This window comes from Mastigoproctus giganteus, chromosome 3, assembly GCF_048544385.1.
Source record: "Mastigoproctus giganteus isolate SK-2022 chromosome 3, ASM4854438v1, whole genome shotgun sequence".
NCBI classification, from domain to species: domain Eukaryota; kingdom Metazoa; phylum Arthropoda; class Arachnida; order Uropygi; family Thelyphonidae; genus Mastigoproctus; species Mastigoproctus giganteus.
Genome location: NC_143577.1, coordinates 70,513,863 through 70,532,542, shown reverse-complemented (window position 1 = coordinate 70,532,542; position 18,680 = coordinate 70,513,863). Strand labels below are relative to the sequence as shown.

The window sequence follows — 18,680 nt, the reverse complement described above, 5'->3', positions numbered from 1 at the left end:
GCTGGACAGGTATTTTGAACGAACAGAGGGGTGAAGTGGAAGTAGGTTTTTTTTTTTTTTTTGGCTGATGCTGCATAAGCTTGCTTTCTTGCATCAAATGCCTCTACTAATGCTAATGCTAATGTGGGATTTACTTAATGATGTAACTGCCATCGGGTGGGAAGGGAAGGGTTTTGCTTTCATAAAGGTGGTTACTGTGGTCTCAGACGGTTTTTAAATTCTATACAATGAGAATAGAATTTAAATTCTATCAAAATGGGAAGCATTCAAACAATTAATCTTGAAAGCTAACAGGCTTTTTATACCAACTAAAAAATATTGTTCAAGGTTTAGGCCAAAATGGATGTCAGATGAACTAATAAGACATGTGGCAGAGAAAAAAATTGCATGGGATACATATAAATTAACAGGTGACATGGAAGCTTATGATAGATATAAGCTGTTCTGTAACCAGGTCACAGTGGAGGTTAGGCAGGCAATGGCAGATTACAAGAAATCTTTGGCAAAGGATGCAAAAAAAAAAAAAAACAGCAAAGAGTTCTTTAGTTATGTAAAATCTATATGGAAGGGGATGAATCAGATTGGTCCACTTGATATTGATGGATGTAGCTAACAAACTAAATGAGTATTTTGCATCTCCATTCACACATGAGGAGTTATTCAGGGAGGGGAATGCCAGAGGTGTGTTAAACTCTGGCAGTGAGTTAGATGATTTTGTAATAACTGAGAGCAAAGTGTAGGAGAAATTGTTGAAGATAAACATAAGAAAGGCACCTGGAAGGGATGGGATCTATCCAGTTATATTAAAGGAGGCAGCAAAAGAAGTAAGAAAACCTTTAGTCATAATTATGAGTTTTCTTGGACTCAGAGAGGTACCCATGGACTGTATGTGCAAATGTGACCCCAATTCACAAAGGAGGATCGAAGGGCGACATAACTAATTACAGACCTGTTAGTTTAACTTCTGTTCCAGGGAAATTAATGGAGGCACTGATTAAAGAAGCACTGCAGGAACATCTAGACAAGACTTATAGCTCAACACAGCATGGGTTTGTTAAGGAGAAGTCTTGTCTGACCAATTTGATTGGATTCAATGATGTGGTCACAAAGGAACTGGATGCAAAGAATAATTTTGATATCATATACTTGGACCTTAGAAAGACTTTTGATACTGTTGCACATGAAAGACTGCTGCACAAATTAGAGCAGTATGTCATTGGAGGCAAACTGCTGGTACAGATAAAGGAATGGTTGAGTGGGAGAAGACAGAGAGTGGTAATCAACGGACACTGCTCTTTGTTATTAGATTCTCTGGACTAATGTTATTAGTGGAGTCCTTCCCCCACATTCAGTGTTAGGTCCATTGTTGTTTTCTGTATTTATTAATGATACTGATGATGGTATATCAAACTTAATTTCTAAGTTTGCAGACGATATGAATGTTGGCAGGGTTGTTAATGACAGTATGCTAGCGCAACAGGATCTAGAAAAGTTGAGCAGATGGGCTGAGAGGTGTAAACTGAAGTTTAACATTGACAAATGTAAAGTACTGCATATGGGAAGCAGCAACCCCAGAGTAATGTATCAACTGTGTGGTACTACACTGACAGTGGTAGAGAACGAAAAGGGCCTGGGGGTAATTATGCAGTTAGATATGAAGTTTTGTGAGCAGTGCAGATGGTCTGCAAGAGAAGCTCATGGTGTCTTGTCAATGATATACAGGAATTTTTCTAGCAGGGATAAGAAGATGATTATCCCCTTGTATAAGGCAATGGTTGGGCCACACCTTGAGTACTCTATACTTGTCTGGAGGCCTCATTTTAAGTAGATGTAGAGCTGCTGGAATGAGTACAGAGAAGGACAACAAGATTAGTGAATGGAACAAAGGGTTGCTCTTACAAATAAAGGCGTAAGTTTTGCAAATTACAGTGTCTGGAGATTAGGCACTGTGAGGTGATCTGGTTGAGGTGTATAAGGCTTGAAAGGTTTGAGTATGCTCAATGCTGTTGTAATTCTTCCTCTTGCTCAGAATTTATGCTCACCTGAGAGGGCATAAATTCAAATTGAGGAAAGACAGTTGTAGGATAGATGTGCGGAAGTTTGCCTTTAGCCAGCAGGTGGATGATTGCTGTAACAAACTTCCATCTGTGGTTGTAGAAGTTGATAGCTTAAATAGATTCAAGGCAGAACTAGACAAATAGTTGGAGCGGGTGGATGGGTGAAAGGGTTTTTTGTTTGGCTGATGCTGTATAAGCTTGCTTTCTTGCATCATATGCTAATGCTAATCAATTTGACCCTGGAGAGATTGTGCATGTCTCTTAGGGTACAATTTTTCTCAGTGTGGTCTGTGCTTGTTAACAGGAGACAGGGAGTGCTTCTACAGGGATGGGATACACTTAAACAGAGAGGGTGAAGAATATTTGCTGATTCTATCGAGACAGCATTAGATAGGTCAAAAAACTGCTAGCTTGGGGGGGGAGGGAATACACTAATTAAAATATTAACCTAACCACTGGAAGAGGTGAAAGTGATTCTTGCACTGCTTCTCCTCAGAATGAGCAGCAGCCTGCAAAACAAAGTGCTGGGGAGTCCAAGAACTGCTGAAAATCATCACGGAACAAGTAAATACATGGGCTGTGTTAGGGTAACTAAGAGCAAAAACAGGTGTGTGTATACTTGCATGTACACCAATGCAAGGAATATAGTAAATAAATTTTATGAATTTGAAGTTCTGGTCAAGAAATCAAAGGCAGATATTGTTAGGATATCAGAGGCATGGTGTCATACAGATATAAGGAATGAGAATTGGAATTGGGGGAGTGCAATGTGTACAGATAGGAAGGGAGTTATGCTGTTAGTTAAGAAACACATAATACCTAAGGAAGTGCATCCAGTTAACATGGGTGGACAGCACAATGCCGAGTCAGTTTGGTGTGACATAAGCACTGGGAAAGCAAAAATGAGAGTAGAAATGTATTATAGGCCCAATGACTCTGTACAGAGAAATAGAGTAGGATAGTAAATCAGAATGTCTTATAATGGGGGATTTTAACTTCCCAGATATTGAATGGAACTTGTGGTTTGGTCACTCGTACTCTACCAAGGCTTTTGTCGATTTATTGGATAATTGTTTTCTACAGCATGTTTGAGAGGTAAGAAGAGGGAGTAATACTCTCAATCGCTCTCAATCTGATTATCAGCAGTGGTTATTCATGCATTAAAAATCTACAGATAAACAAACCAGTAGGTGGCAGTGATCACAGTGCCCTAATGTGGGATTTACTTAATGATATATCTGCCATCAGGGGGAAAGGGAAGGGTTTTTGCTTCCATAAAGATGCCTACAGTGGTCTCAGGCAGTTTTTAAATTCTATACAGTGGAACCAACTGACAATGTTGTCAACAGCAAATACTAAATGGGAAGCATTCAAGGAATTAATCTTGGAAGCTACTAGGCTTTTCATACCAACAAAGAAATACTATTCAAGGTTTAGGGCTAAATGGATGTCAGATGAACTAATGAGACTAGTGGCGGAGAAGAAAAATGCATGGGATGCAATATAAATTATCAGGCATCATAGGCCCATGCTAGATAAGCTAGTCTGTAATCAAGTCACAAAAGGGGTTAGACACGTAAAGGCAGATTGCGAGAAATCTTAGGGACATGATGCAAAGAAAATCGGCAAGACTGCTTCACTTATGTAAACTCTAGAAGGAAAATGATGAATCAGATAAGTCCACGTGATATCAATGGTTTAACTGTTGATGATCCTGCTCAAGTAGCTGACAAACTGAATGAGTATTTCGCATCTACATTCACATGTGAGGAACTCTGTAGGTAAGGGGAGGCCAGAAGCTTATCAAACTAACAGGGAGCTAATGATTTGGTAACAACTGAGAGCAAAGTGGAGGAGAAATTGTTGAAGTTAAACATAAGAAAGGAACCTAGGATGAATGGGATCTATCGAGTTATATTAAAGGAAGCAGTCATAATTATAAGAGCATTCTTGGAATCAGGGTAGGTCCCCACGGACTGAAAACTTGCAAATATATCCCCAATTCACGAAGAGGGGTCAAATGGTGACATGAGTTATAATGGTGACATGAAATGGTTAAACAGATCTGTCAGTTTAACTTCTGTTCTGAGGAAAATAATGGAGTCACTGGTTAAAGAAGCATTGCAGGATCATCTAGACAAGACTGCAGTTATGGTTCGGACACAGTATGGGTTTGTTTAGGGGAAGTCTTGTCTGGCCAATTTGATTGGATACTATGATGTGGTCACAAAGGAACTGGATGCAAAAAATAATTTTAATATCATATACTTGGATTTCAGAAAAGCTTTTGATACTGTTGCACATGAAGACTACTGTACAAATTGGAGCAGTATGGCATTTAAGGGAAGTTGCTGCTATGGATAAAGGGATGGTTAAGTGGAAGAAGAAGACAGATTAGTGATCAATGGACACTGCTCTTCGTGATTTTAGTGGAGTACTGCAGGGTTTGGTGTTGGGCCCATTATTGTTTTCTATAACCCCCTCAAGGCAATATAACAACCTCATGGGACAGATCCATCAATAACATCTTGGATACAATTATTCAACCAGCAATGGACCCTAGCACAAATCAGCAACAGTAACTCTGCAAGGACAACATTACATATAGTCCAGAACATCAAGAGTCACCATTGAGGAGCTGCACACAGCAACTAGTAGACTCCACAACAATAAATGTTCAAGACCAGACCTATTTGAACTGGAGATCATAAAGAAGATTGGAGCATACCACATAACTCATCCTGTTCAATCACTGCCTGTAGACAGGACTCTTCCCCCTCTGATTGGAAGACAGTGAACATATGTCTGATTCTGAAAAATCCAACCAAGCCTCCAGAAATCCCATCTTCACATAGACCAACTGCCCTAATATCTGTGCTAAACAAGCTTTTTCGAATACCTCCTACACAGTAGAATTACAGCACATTACAATGCAGCAAATTTATCCTCTATAAGTTAATATGGTTTCAAACAGAGATGCTCAACAGTTAACGACGCCCTCCAGAATATCCTTACAACTCAGTGTTGGGTCCATTATTGTTTTCTGTATTTATAAATGATATTGATGATGGTATATCAAGCTTAATGTCCAAGTTTGCAGATGATACAAAGGTTGGCAGGGTTGTCAAGGACACTACTGACACTATGCTGCTGCAACAGGATCTGGAAAGGTTGAGCAGATGGGCTGAGAGGTGGCAAATGAAGTTTAACATTGACAAATGTAAAGTACTACACATGGGAAAAAGCAACCCCAAAGCAACGTATCAACTATGTGGTACTACACTGACAGTGGTAGAGAATGAAAGGGACTTGGGGGTGATTGTGCAGGCAGATATGAAGTTCTCTGAGCAGTGCAGACGGGCTGCAAGAGTAGCTCATGGAGTATTGTCAATGATATACAGGAATTTTTCCAGCAGGGATAAGGAGGTGATTATTCCATTGTATAAGGCAATGGTCAGGCCACACCTAGAGTACTGTATACAGGTCTGGAGGCCTCATTTCAAGAAGGATGTAGAGCTGCTGGAACGAGTACAGAGAAGGGCAACAAGATTAGTGAATGGAACAAAGGGGTGCTCTTACGAAGAAAGGCTTAAGTTTTGCAAATTACAGTGTCTAGAGACTAGGCACCAGCGAGGTGATCTGATAGAGGTGTATAAAGCCTTGAATGGTTTAAGCATGCTCAATGCTGATGGGATTCTTCCTCTAGCTCAGAAAAATCACCTGAGAGGGCATAAATTCAAATTGAGGAAAGACAGATGTAGGATAGACATGCGGAAATTTGCCTTTAGCCAGCGGGTGGTTGGTTGGTGGAACAGACTTCCATCCCTTGTGGTGGAGGTTGATAGCCTAAATAAGTTTAAGGCTCAGCTGGACAGGTATTTTGAACGAACAGGGGGGTGAAGTGGACGTGGGTTTTTTTTTTTTTTTTTTTTTTGGCTGATGCTGCATAAGCTTGCTTTCTTGCATCAAATGCCTCTACTAATGCTAATGCTAAAAACTCCTACAAACTTCAACAGAAAATACTTCCTGATTTTTGCCATAGACTTTGCTGGGACATTCGACTCACTCTGGTGGCCGAGAGTCCTCAGCTGTCTACAATGTGCCTGTCTTCTCAGAAACCTCTATAACACCATAAGAAGCTACCTCACAGCCAGAGAAATACATGCCAATGCACCATACTGCAGGGTAAAATGCCGGGTTCACAGGGGCTGTCCCCAAGGCTCGCTTCTGGGGACACTCCTCTGGAATGTCGTACTTGACGACTTCCTCACAACTAACCTGATGAAGTTATTTCCCAGGCCTAAGCAGATGACCTGATCTTAGCCATGGCTGCAGACAGCAAAGCACAACTCGAAAATTCTGCAATCTGCGCTCTCTCAATACTACAAAACTGGGCAAGATTATCATAATCTTCAAATCTCTTCAAATGAAGACCAATTCCATTTTACTGACAAGCTTCCTGAGAAGAGCACCACAAATTAAGATAGATGGGACCACAATACATCTCACTATCAAACTGAGATATCAAGGAATAATTTGACTCAGGACTCATATTCCTTCCACATCCGAAATACTTGAAGACAAAGATAAGGAATTATACTGCATTGGTTGTCAGAGTTACACAGTAGGACTGGGGCCACAACCGCAGGATGCTCTCACTGTTCTACAGAGCAGTATTTCTACCTGCGATTACATATGCCTCAGGGATATGGTATCTAAGAGCAAAAATAGTAGTAAACAGAAAATGGCTCAAAACAATTCAAAGATCGATTCTCCTTACTATTACCCGGGCCTGCCGCACTGTCAGCACCCATGCCCCTCGGGTGCTGGCAGGTGACCTCCTTTTGGACCTGGAGGTGATCCGATGCAGGCTCCTCTACCACCCATCAAAAGGCACAGTGGTAACCTTCGTGGAATATACCATTGATCCCACCAACCACTTGAAGGCTGAGAAGAAGTGCCTTAACCTCCATCAACAGAAGACCTGCCAAGACAGAGGGGATAACTCCAGTAAAGGAGATATCACTAGAAAATTTGTCCAACAAATCACCAAGGTTTATCCCAAGTCTCCACCATAGTTCTCCCCCACCTGCATGAAACTTTCATGCTTACAGGACATGAATCCATCAGAACCAAGCTCTTTCTCAACTCTTGGAATTATTGATGATCCCCTCTGCCACTGCAGAGAGCAGGAGTCACCTAATGTACGAATGCCCCTTGTACGAGGACCTTCGTTGCATCCGAATTAACCTCAATGCAAAAGTCTAGGAGCACTGCTTGCTTGGTGGACAGTGACAGAGTACAAGGCCTTTTTGCAATACTTCCAGGAACTCTTCATAATAAGATCCCTACCAATGGAACAATGACAACATTCACCTGTCTAAGACCAACCCTCCAGCCAGGCATCTTAAGAACACCTGAGCTATAAACTGCACAACTGTCTCCATGGACGGGACATTGGTCCCATGAGTGACCAACTCTCCTGATGCCCTAAACTAGACTTAACCAGACCTGACGCTGTGAGAACAGATTGGACATCCTCCCAGCAAGTGTGATTGCAGCTGACCTGCTGCTTGCACTGCCATTTTGGCATCCTAAGCCTGATGTGCTACCCTAGCTCACTTTTAACTCCCTCTTTCCCTGGTGTGAGGGAGGGACAGGTTTCTGTCCCTTCCCACCACCCCTCTTCCCTCTGGTGGGGCTTGTCCCCACTGCCCTTTTTTTTGAGGTCACCTTCCCTATCGTCCCCATACTTCTGGCTGTTCCCCCCACTCTTCAGTCTCCCCCTCCCCTACTCTAGCTTAACCAACAGTGTAATACCCTAATTGAAATTTAATTCTAAAATGCAAAATTCTTAACTAAGTTCACCTCAACCTAAATTTCTTGGCTATAACTTAACCTTCAATGTCCCCAAAAAAATTTTTTTTGATGTTAAAAACATTTTTTGCTGGCTTTATTCCAAAAATTTTGTAACAAAAAACAGTTATGCGAAAAGCATTACAAAATTTTATTCCATGCTATGGATAATTTAATTTATCTTCTAATGGATTTAATGAAAATTCTGCATGGTGCTTCATCTTAGCTCTATACTAGAGGAAAATTTTTCAAACCTCTAAAAATTGCAGCAGTTTTTCCAGGATAGTGGAAAATATGACATGTGATCAAGGAAATTTTCTCATGTAATAAGCGGGATAATGTGGACCTATAGCATATTGTTGGAAAGCTAAGGAATTTAGAAACAGAAATATTATTCTATATTCAAATTGAGGAAAGACAATTGTAGAATATATGTGCAGAAATTTGCCTTTAGCCAGCGGGTGGTTGATAGTAGGAACAAACTTCCATCTGTTGTAGCGGAGGTCAGCAACTTAAATAATTTTCAAGGCAGAACTAGACAAACATTTGGAGTGAATGGATGGGTGAAATGGGAAGGGTGTTTTTTTTTTTTTTTTTTTCGGCTGATGCTATATAAGCTTGCTTTCTTGCATCATATGCCCTGCTAATGCTAATTAAGGTTTTAAGATACAAAAAAAACTTTCAGAAACTGGAAAATGCATTAATTCGAAACCACATCTAGTTTCTGTCACCTGGTGTTTTCAGATTGAATGTAATTTTTTTCTTTACAATTAACTCTGAGACTGGAAAAGAGTTCTTCACATTTATGAAAACATTCTTCAATTTGGACATATCAGATCTTTCGATAAATACTACACATAATGGAACAACTACAGATGGTGTATTTAGTTGTGAACTAAAATCTCTTCAATGTAAAAATTATATCCTACTTTAGTTATCACAGACCAATACTTTCAGTAACCGATATGTAATTATTATTAATAAAATAAAAACATTGTTATATTATTATCCATGAATTTTATTAATATCTGAAAATTAAAATGTTTTTAATGCCTGCTGATAACTCTTAAATGTGAAACACATTAAATATGCTAACAGCAAAACACGTTATGTACCTGGTACAGAATTTTTTTTTAGACCCTTGCCACCGAAATCTTCGGAAATTAGGTGACAGGGTCTGCAAGAGTACTATGACAATCTACTGGGTACCTGACCTGCCTCCTAGTGGCTAAGTGTGGGCAACAGTGGGTCCCACCACACCTGAGGTGTGTAAATTCAAATTAAGGAAAGACAGTTGTAGAATCGATGTGTGGAAATTTGCCTTTAGCCAGCAGGTGGTTGATTGCAGGAACAAACTTCCATCTGTGGTTGTGGAAGTTGATAGTTTAAATAAATTCAAAAAAGAATGGACAAACTTTTGGAGTAAATGGATGGGTGAAATGGCAATTTTTTTTGGCTGATGCTGTATAAGCTTGCTTTCTTGCATCATATGCCTCTTCTAATGCTAATGCGATGAATACACAATTCATCTTGACATGATTTTAACAGATATTTTAATTTTTCTGGTTAACAAAAATATGTCAAAACATCTGTTACTGGGTTAAAACAATGCATGCTATCACTGCATTTGGCAACTAAAGTCCAGAACTCAGCAGCAAAGTTATAAATTCTGGACCACCTCCATAAGTTTGACAAACAGCCCCCGTGTGATCTTTAATACAAGACTTGCAAGGTCACTAACTACTGTATACACATGTACAGGACCCATCGCACAGAGCGGTGAACCTGTCAATTGAGTACACTGTCTTAGATCAAATGTGCTTCTTAACCAAGAGTATAACTCCTACCTCCCCTCTTGTCTATACACATACTCACTGTATTCAAATTGCACATCCCCATGTCTGAGTGGCACCATGTTTCTAATATTCCTACAATGTCTGCATTTGATCACTTAACCAATACTTCAAATTCATTTACTGTACACCTAGCATTGGTGTACTGCAGGTGCATGTGCACCTATTTCTGTTCATAATAACCCAAACAAAGCCCATATATTTGCTTGTCCCATGAGGCCTCCCAACAATCATTATAATCCACCACACCTTGTTTTTCAGGCTGTTCTATGTCCCAGTAAAAGTGACACAAGAATCAATTTCACCTTTGCTATCAGCTGTTGAAGCATTAGTCACTTATTTCCCAAACTAGCAGTTATTTGACCCACCTAATGCTTCCTCGATAGCATCAGCAAATATTCCTCCAACCTTTCTATTTAAGTGTATGAGCACAGAATCAAACAGCAACTGACATTAGAGGTAATAGCATCTGTAGCAGGCTACCACTACAAAAAAAAAAGGATGGGACAAAAATTGTTGGGAGCCAATGGGGCCGACAACAGTCAGTCTGTCCCAGATACAATACATGTAAAAACAAGTCTCTGCTGCGAACAAGCACAAACTACATTGAGAAAATTTCTACCCCATGAGCATCACAGAATCTCTCTCTCTCTCTCTAGGGCTGAAGTGACTGACAAGGCTATCATCGTGCACTCTCCCTACCATGTCTGGACAAAATTCCGGGTGCTTTCAAATTTAATCCTAACTCACGGCATCTTCACACTGCCCTATATCTGTTAAGTAAATCCTCATATTACTATTATTATGTGCAGTAATTTATTATTTAATCCCTGGCCTTCTGGCCATGAAGAGCTTGTACAACAGTAGTGTTCATTTTTCTCACTGTACAATAAAGATAGTATTTATAATAACTATAATCCGAGCACTTGACCTTAGCATGATTTGTTATAGTGAATTTTTATTTATATATATATACTTACACACAAACTCACAGAATAGGCACAGATACAAATAATTTCTTTCTCCTGTGTGTTTTGAGAAAAAGTATTTTCTCTACACACGTAGGAAAGAAATTGAAAAACATTTTGTAACTTCTTTGAAAAACAAAAAAGGGATTGCAAATACTTTTTTTGCAACCACTATATACGTACGTATATCGAAGGTAGCAACAAAATGTTGGCAATGACTGCTTCACAGTATAGTTTTGATTGAAATCAATTAAAACTATATTGTATTGTTTTAATTATTTCTAATATACTAATTAATTATTTACTGTAGTTTCGGTTAACTAATTAGAGTTTTAATTGAAATCAATTAAAACTATAATCAGATTAAAAGCAATATAACCAAGGATACACAAAATCTCTGCTTCTTCTTGCCGTGTTCTATTTTCATTGTTGGAATGTATATCAAGCGTGTTAACAGACCACTGACATGCAAAATTAAAAACACAGATAAAAAATGTAGTTCTTAAAATTGGCATTTGACAGTTCCAAAGATAGACAAAATTACAACACGTGTTATATACACATGCTACTTGTGGAAACACGAAGACACCGGTATTCACATAGTTCTTACCCTTGCGCCATCTATACCAATTCACTAAACAACTGAAAAAAAAACCTGAAGAATAAAAATAAATTCTTAGGGCACAGAATGATCTTTATTCAATGAGCCATTTCAATTGCTTACAAAAAAAAAAAAATTAAAAATCACGTCAATACACTTGAATATGATGAAAACCAACATAAGCCAATTATTAACTCTGCTTTTGATGAAGTTTACCCATCTTCTCTGCTCGCTCTTCTAAACAATTTCTTCTCAATTTCTAGGAACAGCCACAATTTCCTTGCTAATCTTGTAAATAGCCGTACTTTAACAGTTGACACCAACGGCTTTAAGAGGAAGTTGTCTGTATTATCTTGCATTTCACAAGATGGCACGCTCTGTCTGCACTACTCTTCTCCATTCTTCAGCTTTAAAACAAAAAAACTAACATAATCTCCTATGCAGATAATGAAAAAAAGTTGTCTAATTCGAATTCCATTTACCCCTCCCTTCTTTCAGAAAATTTACTCTCCAAAAGTATTAAGTAATTCGCGGATTATCTTTCCTTGTTTAATCTTTCAAAAACCCTGCTAAATCTGAACATTTTAAAATGTATTTCAAAAAAAGGTTTTAAGGTATCATCCCAGGCATGCTTAGGGGGAGCATATGTCCCCTTAACCATGCGTATAAGTGTTCCTAGGTCTCTCTATAAAAAACACTCAAAAACACTCATTGTCATGCCCCCCCTTAGGATGATACCTGTATACGATGCTGATCCAAGGAAATGGTAAATCCCCATAAGTAAAGCTAAAGCCATAAGGACTTTAAAGTTCTTTTTGCTCCTCATATTGATTATCAATTGACAAAATTCACAAACATACAATTTGGATCAAAAAACAACATTTGCTACATGTCACCCCCCCCCTCCCGAATTAATCATAGAACAATTTTAATCTAATCGTAAAACCAACCATTCTATTGCTTTAATTACTCTCCGTTTCAAGTTGAAATTCTAAAATCAAAGTTGTACTGCCTTAATAAACTCTATAATTTAAGAGTCGATTGTATTATTATCTGTGAAATAAGCGGCTGGTAAATTACTTGCATATCTCGTAAACGTCAGTCTATATTAATACTGTATCTCTACTCAAACTTCATCGAATTGATATATGACTTTAAGCATCAACTCCTTAACATTAACCCTCTCCTTCTCGTTTCTCATAGGAATTATTTTAATCTGGAGTAAAATAATTACTGAAATGCACTCTATTGCTAGTCTTATTATACAGAGTCATTTACACAACACTGCTGACAAAATTAACAGAACATGTAGAATACGTGGTGTAACTCCTACAGTTTGCGATGAAGCGGTCCAAAATTTGGTATGGTAATGTACCATAGAACAACGATGAATGAGAAGACAGCGAGAAACTTTGGACAGGTATAAAGGACATTTTAGGGGGTTGTATAAGAATTACCAAAAAGGTCACATGACATCAGTACTGAGTATGATCTCCTCTAATGACTAAACAGGACTGACGGCAGTGAACCATGCTCAATATACGAATGTCTATAAGATCCTGTGGCAACAAATCGCATTCTTCCATTGGCGCACACCTCACCAAATGACTGAGGAGTTGGCCTTCGGCATGTAATGCGATGCCCGAGGGCGTACCACACGCGTTTGAGCAGATTTAAATCTGCTGATCGTGTTGGCTAGGCTGCTCGTCGGACATCTTCAGTTTCAATATATTCCTCCACCACTTGAGCTCTATGTACAGTGACGTTGTCCTACATAAAAAGCAAATCTAGGCTAATGGCACTCACCCCAAAAAACGTCGCACAAAGGGTTCGAGAATCTGTTCTCGGTACACCTCGGCAGTTAGGATACCCCTATCAAAAACATGATCAGCAATGCGGTGGTTGATCATTATTAGGTACCACACGACACCACCGTAAGTATCCTTTCTCTGATGTGTTGTAGGGATGGTACCGCATTCCTCGTTGTCTCCAGATGAAGGCTGCGCGGTAGCACAGTGGTATCGTCACTGGCCTCCCAACACTGGTTGGAAAAGGCCCGGGTTCGAATCCCGTGGATGACGCGAGGAACTTTAGTCGGCCTTTTCACTCCGTGGCTGAGTTAGTCGGTCTCAGGCGTAGATAGCAAGGTTTTTCCCCTGAAACTGAGGTTTTTTTCGTCCAGCAAAACAGGCAAATCGACCTGAGAACACATGCAATTTACAGACGTATTGAATTACGGGTAACCCTAACATAATTTTTTTTTTTTTTTTTTTTTTTTTGTCTCCAGGTGAAGTCTGCACGGGTAGCACAGTAGTATCGTCACCGTCCTCCCAAAACACCGGGCAGAAAAAGACCCGGGTTCGAATCCTGTCGATTACGCGAAGAACTTTAATGGAGTTTTTTCATTCTGTGGCTAAGTTGGGCAGTCCAGGTGTATATAGCAAGATTTCACCCCCAGAAACTGAGTTTTTTCGTCCAGCAAAACAAGAAAATAGACCAGAGAACACACGCAATTTGCAGACACAATATACAAACGGGTATATAGAAGAAATGCTTGGATGACTGTAATAAAATAATTTGAATTTTCTCCAGATGAAATAACGCCTATGATTTGTTTGTGTGCTAAAACGGGATTCCTCAGAGAACAGAACTCCATCCCATTTCTAAGCGCTCCGAGTCACCTGTTCAAAGCACCAGTTTCGACAAATTCTGCGGTAGTTTGGTTTTAATGGGATTCAAAAGACTGGCTTCCTTGAGTAGAGTCCACTTGAATCGAGCCTTCTTAACAGTCCTGTTGGAAATGTTTTCATCGTAGGGTTTCGTCTTGCTGTTAGAGAAAGATAGCGGTCTGTTCTGGTTGATGTAGCCTGGAGAGACCTTGGCCAGCTCTTCTTGTAATGATTCCTGTCTCCTGAAACTGGTTACATAAAATATTTATCATATTAGGCCACCCGAATATTTTATTCATCTGCCGTGCCTTATGTCTGTAAATTACGTGTGTTCTAGGGTCAATTTGCCTGTTTTGCTGAACGAAAAGCCCGAGTTGCCAGCGAAAGCAACCTTGAGACCGACTAACTGAGCCACGGATTGAAAAAAAGTCCATTAAAGTTCCTTGTGTCATCGACGAGATTCTAACCCTGGCCTTTTCCACCCGGTATCGGAAGGATGGTGACGATACCACTGTGTTATTCACGCAGAAACTGCTTCCATAGTGCCGAGACGACACTGCGTGGCACATTAAGCTAAACACCTGCGACTGCCCACTATCTCAAAGAATCATCAAAAACGATGAAGACTTGCCTTTCGGAGCACTGAAGATGTGGCTATCCCACTAAGCAAGCCAAAAAAAAACGGGAATTAGGTGATGTGGTCGCAACACGTGCTTTTATAGGCATGAATAATTTGGATAATGTGCTGCTCGAACGTGGTAAATCGATTTCTGTTGGATGCTCGGAGTGTGCATTCCAGGATGCCGACTATTTTGTTCTGTTAATTTTGTAACAGTGTATTTTCCAAAAGTTATTTCTTTGCGAACGTCGACTGTTAGAGAGACAGACTACTATATAAATTTACCCTTATAATTTAATTTCTTTCTATTTAAAGTCGACTCCACCCCTATAAATTTATTGTTTGTGACAATTCACAAACAAAATAATGTTTGTCACTATAATATTATTAGTTTTGTTACATAATGTTTTTGTCGTTAATGTATCCTCATCATTTTTCTTTGTAAAGAATAACAATGTAAGCTTTCATGCAATCTTGGCTGCTTCGGTGCGTGCCTTATTTTTACTATTTATGGTATCCATCCAGTTGTACTCGGGGCTTGCTCTGGAATCACTTCTTCTGAATACTCCAACTAACCTTGTTAAAGTGCTGTTTCTTTGTACTGTTGCTCGTGTGTCAATTGTACTTGTACTCAGAGTTTTTGGCAATAACTTTTTCTGAAACTAAAGAAACCAATAGGTGGCACTGATCACAGTTTACAGACGTGGGATTTGGGGTAAACGTTTATGGGTTAATAAAATATTAGGGGTAAATGGAAGGGTTTTGTTTTGGTAAAGGTGAATACAGTGGCCTCAGACAGTTTTAAATTCTATACAGTGGGACAAACTGATTTACCAACAACAAATTCTAAATGAGAAGCATTCAAGGAATTAAGCTTGGAAGCTATTAGGCTTTTCATACCAACTAAGAAATATTGTTCAAGCTTTGGGCCTAAATGGATGTCAGAGGAACTAATGATACTCGTGGCAGATAAGAAAAGGGAAGGGAAGTGGAGGCCAGAAGCTTATCAAACTCTAACAGAGAATTTAATTATTGTGTAATAACTGAGTGCAAAGTGCAGGAGAAATTGTTGAAGTTAAACATAAGAAAGGCACCTCGGGTGGATGGGATCTATCCAGTTACATTAAAGGAGGCGCCAAAGGAAATAAGGCCCTTAGCCATGATTATGGGAACATCCTTGGACTCAGGGGTGGTCCCATGGACTTGAGATGTGTAAATGTATCCCCATTTCACACAGGGGGATAGAAAGGTGACACGAGTAATTACAGACCAGTTAGTTTAACTTCTGTTCCGGGGAAAATAATGGAGTCACTGGTTAAAGAAGTACTGCAGGATCATCTAGACTATCCCCGCCAGTGGTCTCAAACTGGCGGCCCGCGGGCCGCATCCAGCTCCCGAAGCAATTTTACACGGTCCGCGAATACATATCAATTATGTATTTGTTGTAAATACGGTGCTTATAATTTTAGAGACAGAGATATGGATTGAGCTTATGTGCGCGACTGCTTTGAAGGAAAAAGAGATAGAATGAATAGGTTGGGGCTTTGTCTTTGTCACTGTATGCCAGGCCACGTGACTGGGATAAGGTGGGAGAACTTCCCACGTCGGTACAATCAGTAAATTTAGTTCGCCAATCGAGAGTTGGTGGCGCTTCAGTATTGTGGTGTTTCCGATTTTTTCTATTGAGTTGGTACTTCTGATATATATTTTCCTTGAGTCAGTCACTAGTTGGTTAGCTGGATGCACAGCTCATATTGCTATATAGATGGAGACAAACTAACGTATGGCCCGTCAGCCGCTTTCAGATCGTGCATTCGCCCGCATGCAATTTGAGTTTGAGACCACTGATCTAGACAATACTGCAGTTCAGACATGGGTTTATTAAGGGAAAATCTTGTCTGACCAATTTGATTAGACGTTAATGTGTCACAGGAACTAGATGCAAAAAATAATTTTGATATCTTATACTTGGATTTTGGGAAAGCTGTTGATTCTGTTGCACATGGAACAAGTTGGAGCAGTACGGCATTACACTGAACGGATACAATTCAGTGAATACCCGGTTCCTGGTTAATGCGACGCTGTCACTTCTCTCGCTAATGGATGAACCCACCGCTTGGCAGCTATATAGGTACACGGCATCATTGCATTCACGTAGAGGATAATTCGATATCAGTATCGATAAACGTCTTCAGTTAGGACTTTAAGAAGAGATGACAGTTGGTGCCTGATGCATAGGTCACTCTATCGCGGAGGTGGTACAGAAATTCCACTATCCCCGTTCGATAGTACCAAGAGTGTATTGGGAATACGCCATTTCCGGAATAACATCTCATTGTGGACAGCGCCATGGGCGGAGAAAGGTAGATGAACGTACCCGTCGACGACCGTCTCTCATTGTGTCAGCCAACTGGAAAGCGACAGTGGCGTAAATCACCGCCAACTTCAAGCAGGGAGGTGCTAGAAACGTCTCCACCAAACCATCAGGCGATCATGCCGCAATAGGTTATGGGAGCCGCTTCTGGGCGAAAGAACACCGGCACTGGATCTTGGAGACGGGTCTCCCAGTCTGATGAGTCCCGTTTCCAGTTAGACCCAAAGGGCTCACATCTGGTGAGTATGGGCTTGGCACACCCAGGGTCCTGAGCTGGATATCATAATTCTTCTCTTTCTAGGTGATTCCTTTCTCTCTTTCGGGAATTTTTTTTTTTTTTTTTTTTTTTTTGGCTTGTGCAGCATAAGCCTCAGGCTTCCTTGCACTATGTGACTAGCAATAATAACAACTTCGAGCGTAAGGGTGGGTGCGTATCTGGCAGAAACCGCACAAAGCTATGTGCCCGTTGTGTCAAGGTCGGTCGGTAATGGTCTGGTCGTGTTCAACTGGCACACGTTGGGACCGCTGGTACGTCTAGACGCATCTCTGAACGATCCAGGTTACATGACCATCTGCATCCCTTCATGGTAATCGTGCAGCCACAGGGCAATGGACTCTTCCACAGAGCCCTGGTGACTATAACATGGTTAGAAGAGCATTCCACAGATTTTATCACCAAGAAATGGCCTCCCGGTTCAACGGACATAAACCCTGTGGCTCATCTTAGTATGCCGTGGAAAGGTCAGTTTGAGCTTTGGATCCTCCACCCAAGAATACGACAGAACTATGGACAGCGGTGCAGCAAGTCTGGATGGAAATACCTGTGGAACGCTTTCGTGAACTAGTGGGCTCAATGCTTCGCCGTGTGACTGCCCTTATCCGGATGAAAGTGAGCCTACCCGTTACTAAGTAGGTATCCCACGACTTCTGTCCACTCAATGTATACGGCGCATTATGGCTGAAGTTGCTAATGTGCCTAAAACCTTACAATAACCAACCCGCTATATTGAAATGTGAACTTGCTTAAAATGGATATTATCCCTGTTAATGTAATGTATGTAATTACGGGAAACCCTAAAATAATAATAAATTATCCCTGTTTAAGACAGAAGTTGAACTATGTATATAAAGTGCTTAGCATCATAATACACAGCCATTTCTGAATAAACAGAAAATTTTTAAGGTGGCATCGTTTTAGGTTATATCTCATATTGTGAATACCTTCACAACGAGTTGCCATGATTGGCAACTCGTTGTGAAGGTATTCACAATATGAGATATAACCTAAAACGATGCCACCTTAAAAATTTTCTGTTTATTCAGAAATGGCTGTGTATTATGATGCTAAGCACTTTATATACATAGTCTAAATTTGTTCGCAGCTTGAGGCTCTAGCCCTAAATGCGCATTAGACAGAAGTTGAACTAATGTACACTCCATATGGGGATTTCTTAACTCTGCAGTCGTGGCACCCCTAACTGTTTCAAAAATGGTGGAGTGCACCTTATGAGGTGTAAACTTCCTTTTAATTTCTGTGGGGAAAAAAAAAAAAAGGGAGCTTTTTTGAATCCTGTTGAAAGTTCCAATATTTCAACTTTTCTTAATAGATTGCAATACATATTGTATTTTTTTATTTAAAAATAATAAAAATATTTAATTGTTATATATACTGCTCGTCATTGA

At 40.0% G+C, this 18,680-nt stretch overlaps 1 protein-coding gene across 2 annotated transcripts in view; it reads right to left on the bottom strand.

The window, feature by feature from the left end:
• The window catches only part of LOC150088073 (coiled-coil domain-containing protein 134-like), a 37,586-nt gene extending 26,298 nt beyond the window's left edge, over positions 1-11,288 (bottom strand). For both annotated transcript variants that reach the window (XM_090370558.1, XM_090370559.1), the window contains exon 1: positions 11,123-11,288. In XM_090370558.1, the coding sequence (XP_090226684.1) occupies positions 11,123-11,249 (127 nt within the window). In that variant the 5' untranslated portion in view covers positions 11,250-11,288. The remainder of the gene's footprint in view (positions 1-11,122) is intronic.
• Between the last annotated feature and the right edge of the window lie 7,392 nt (positions 11,289-18,680).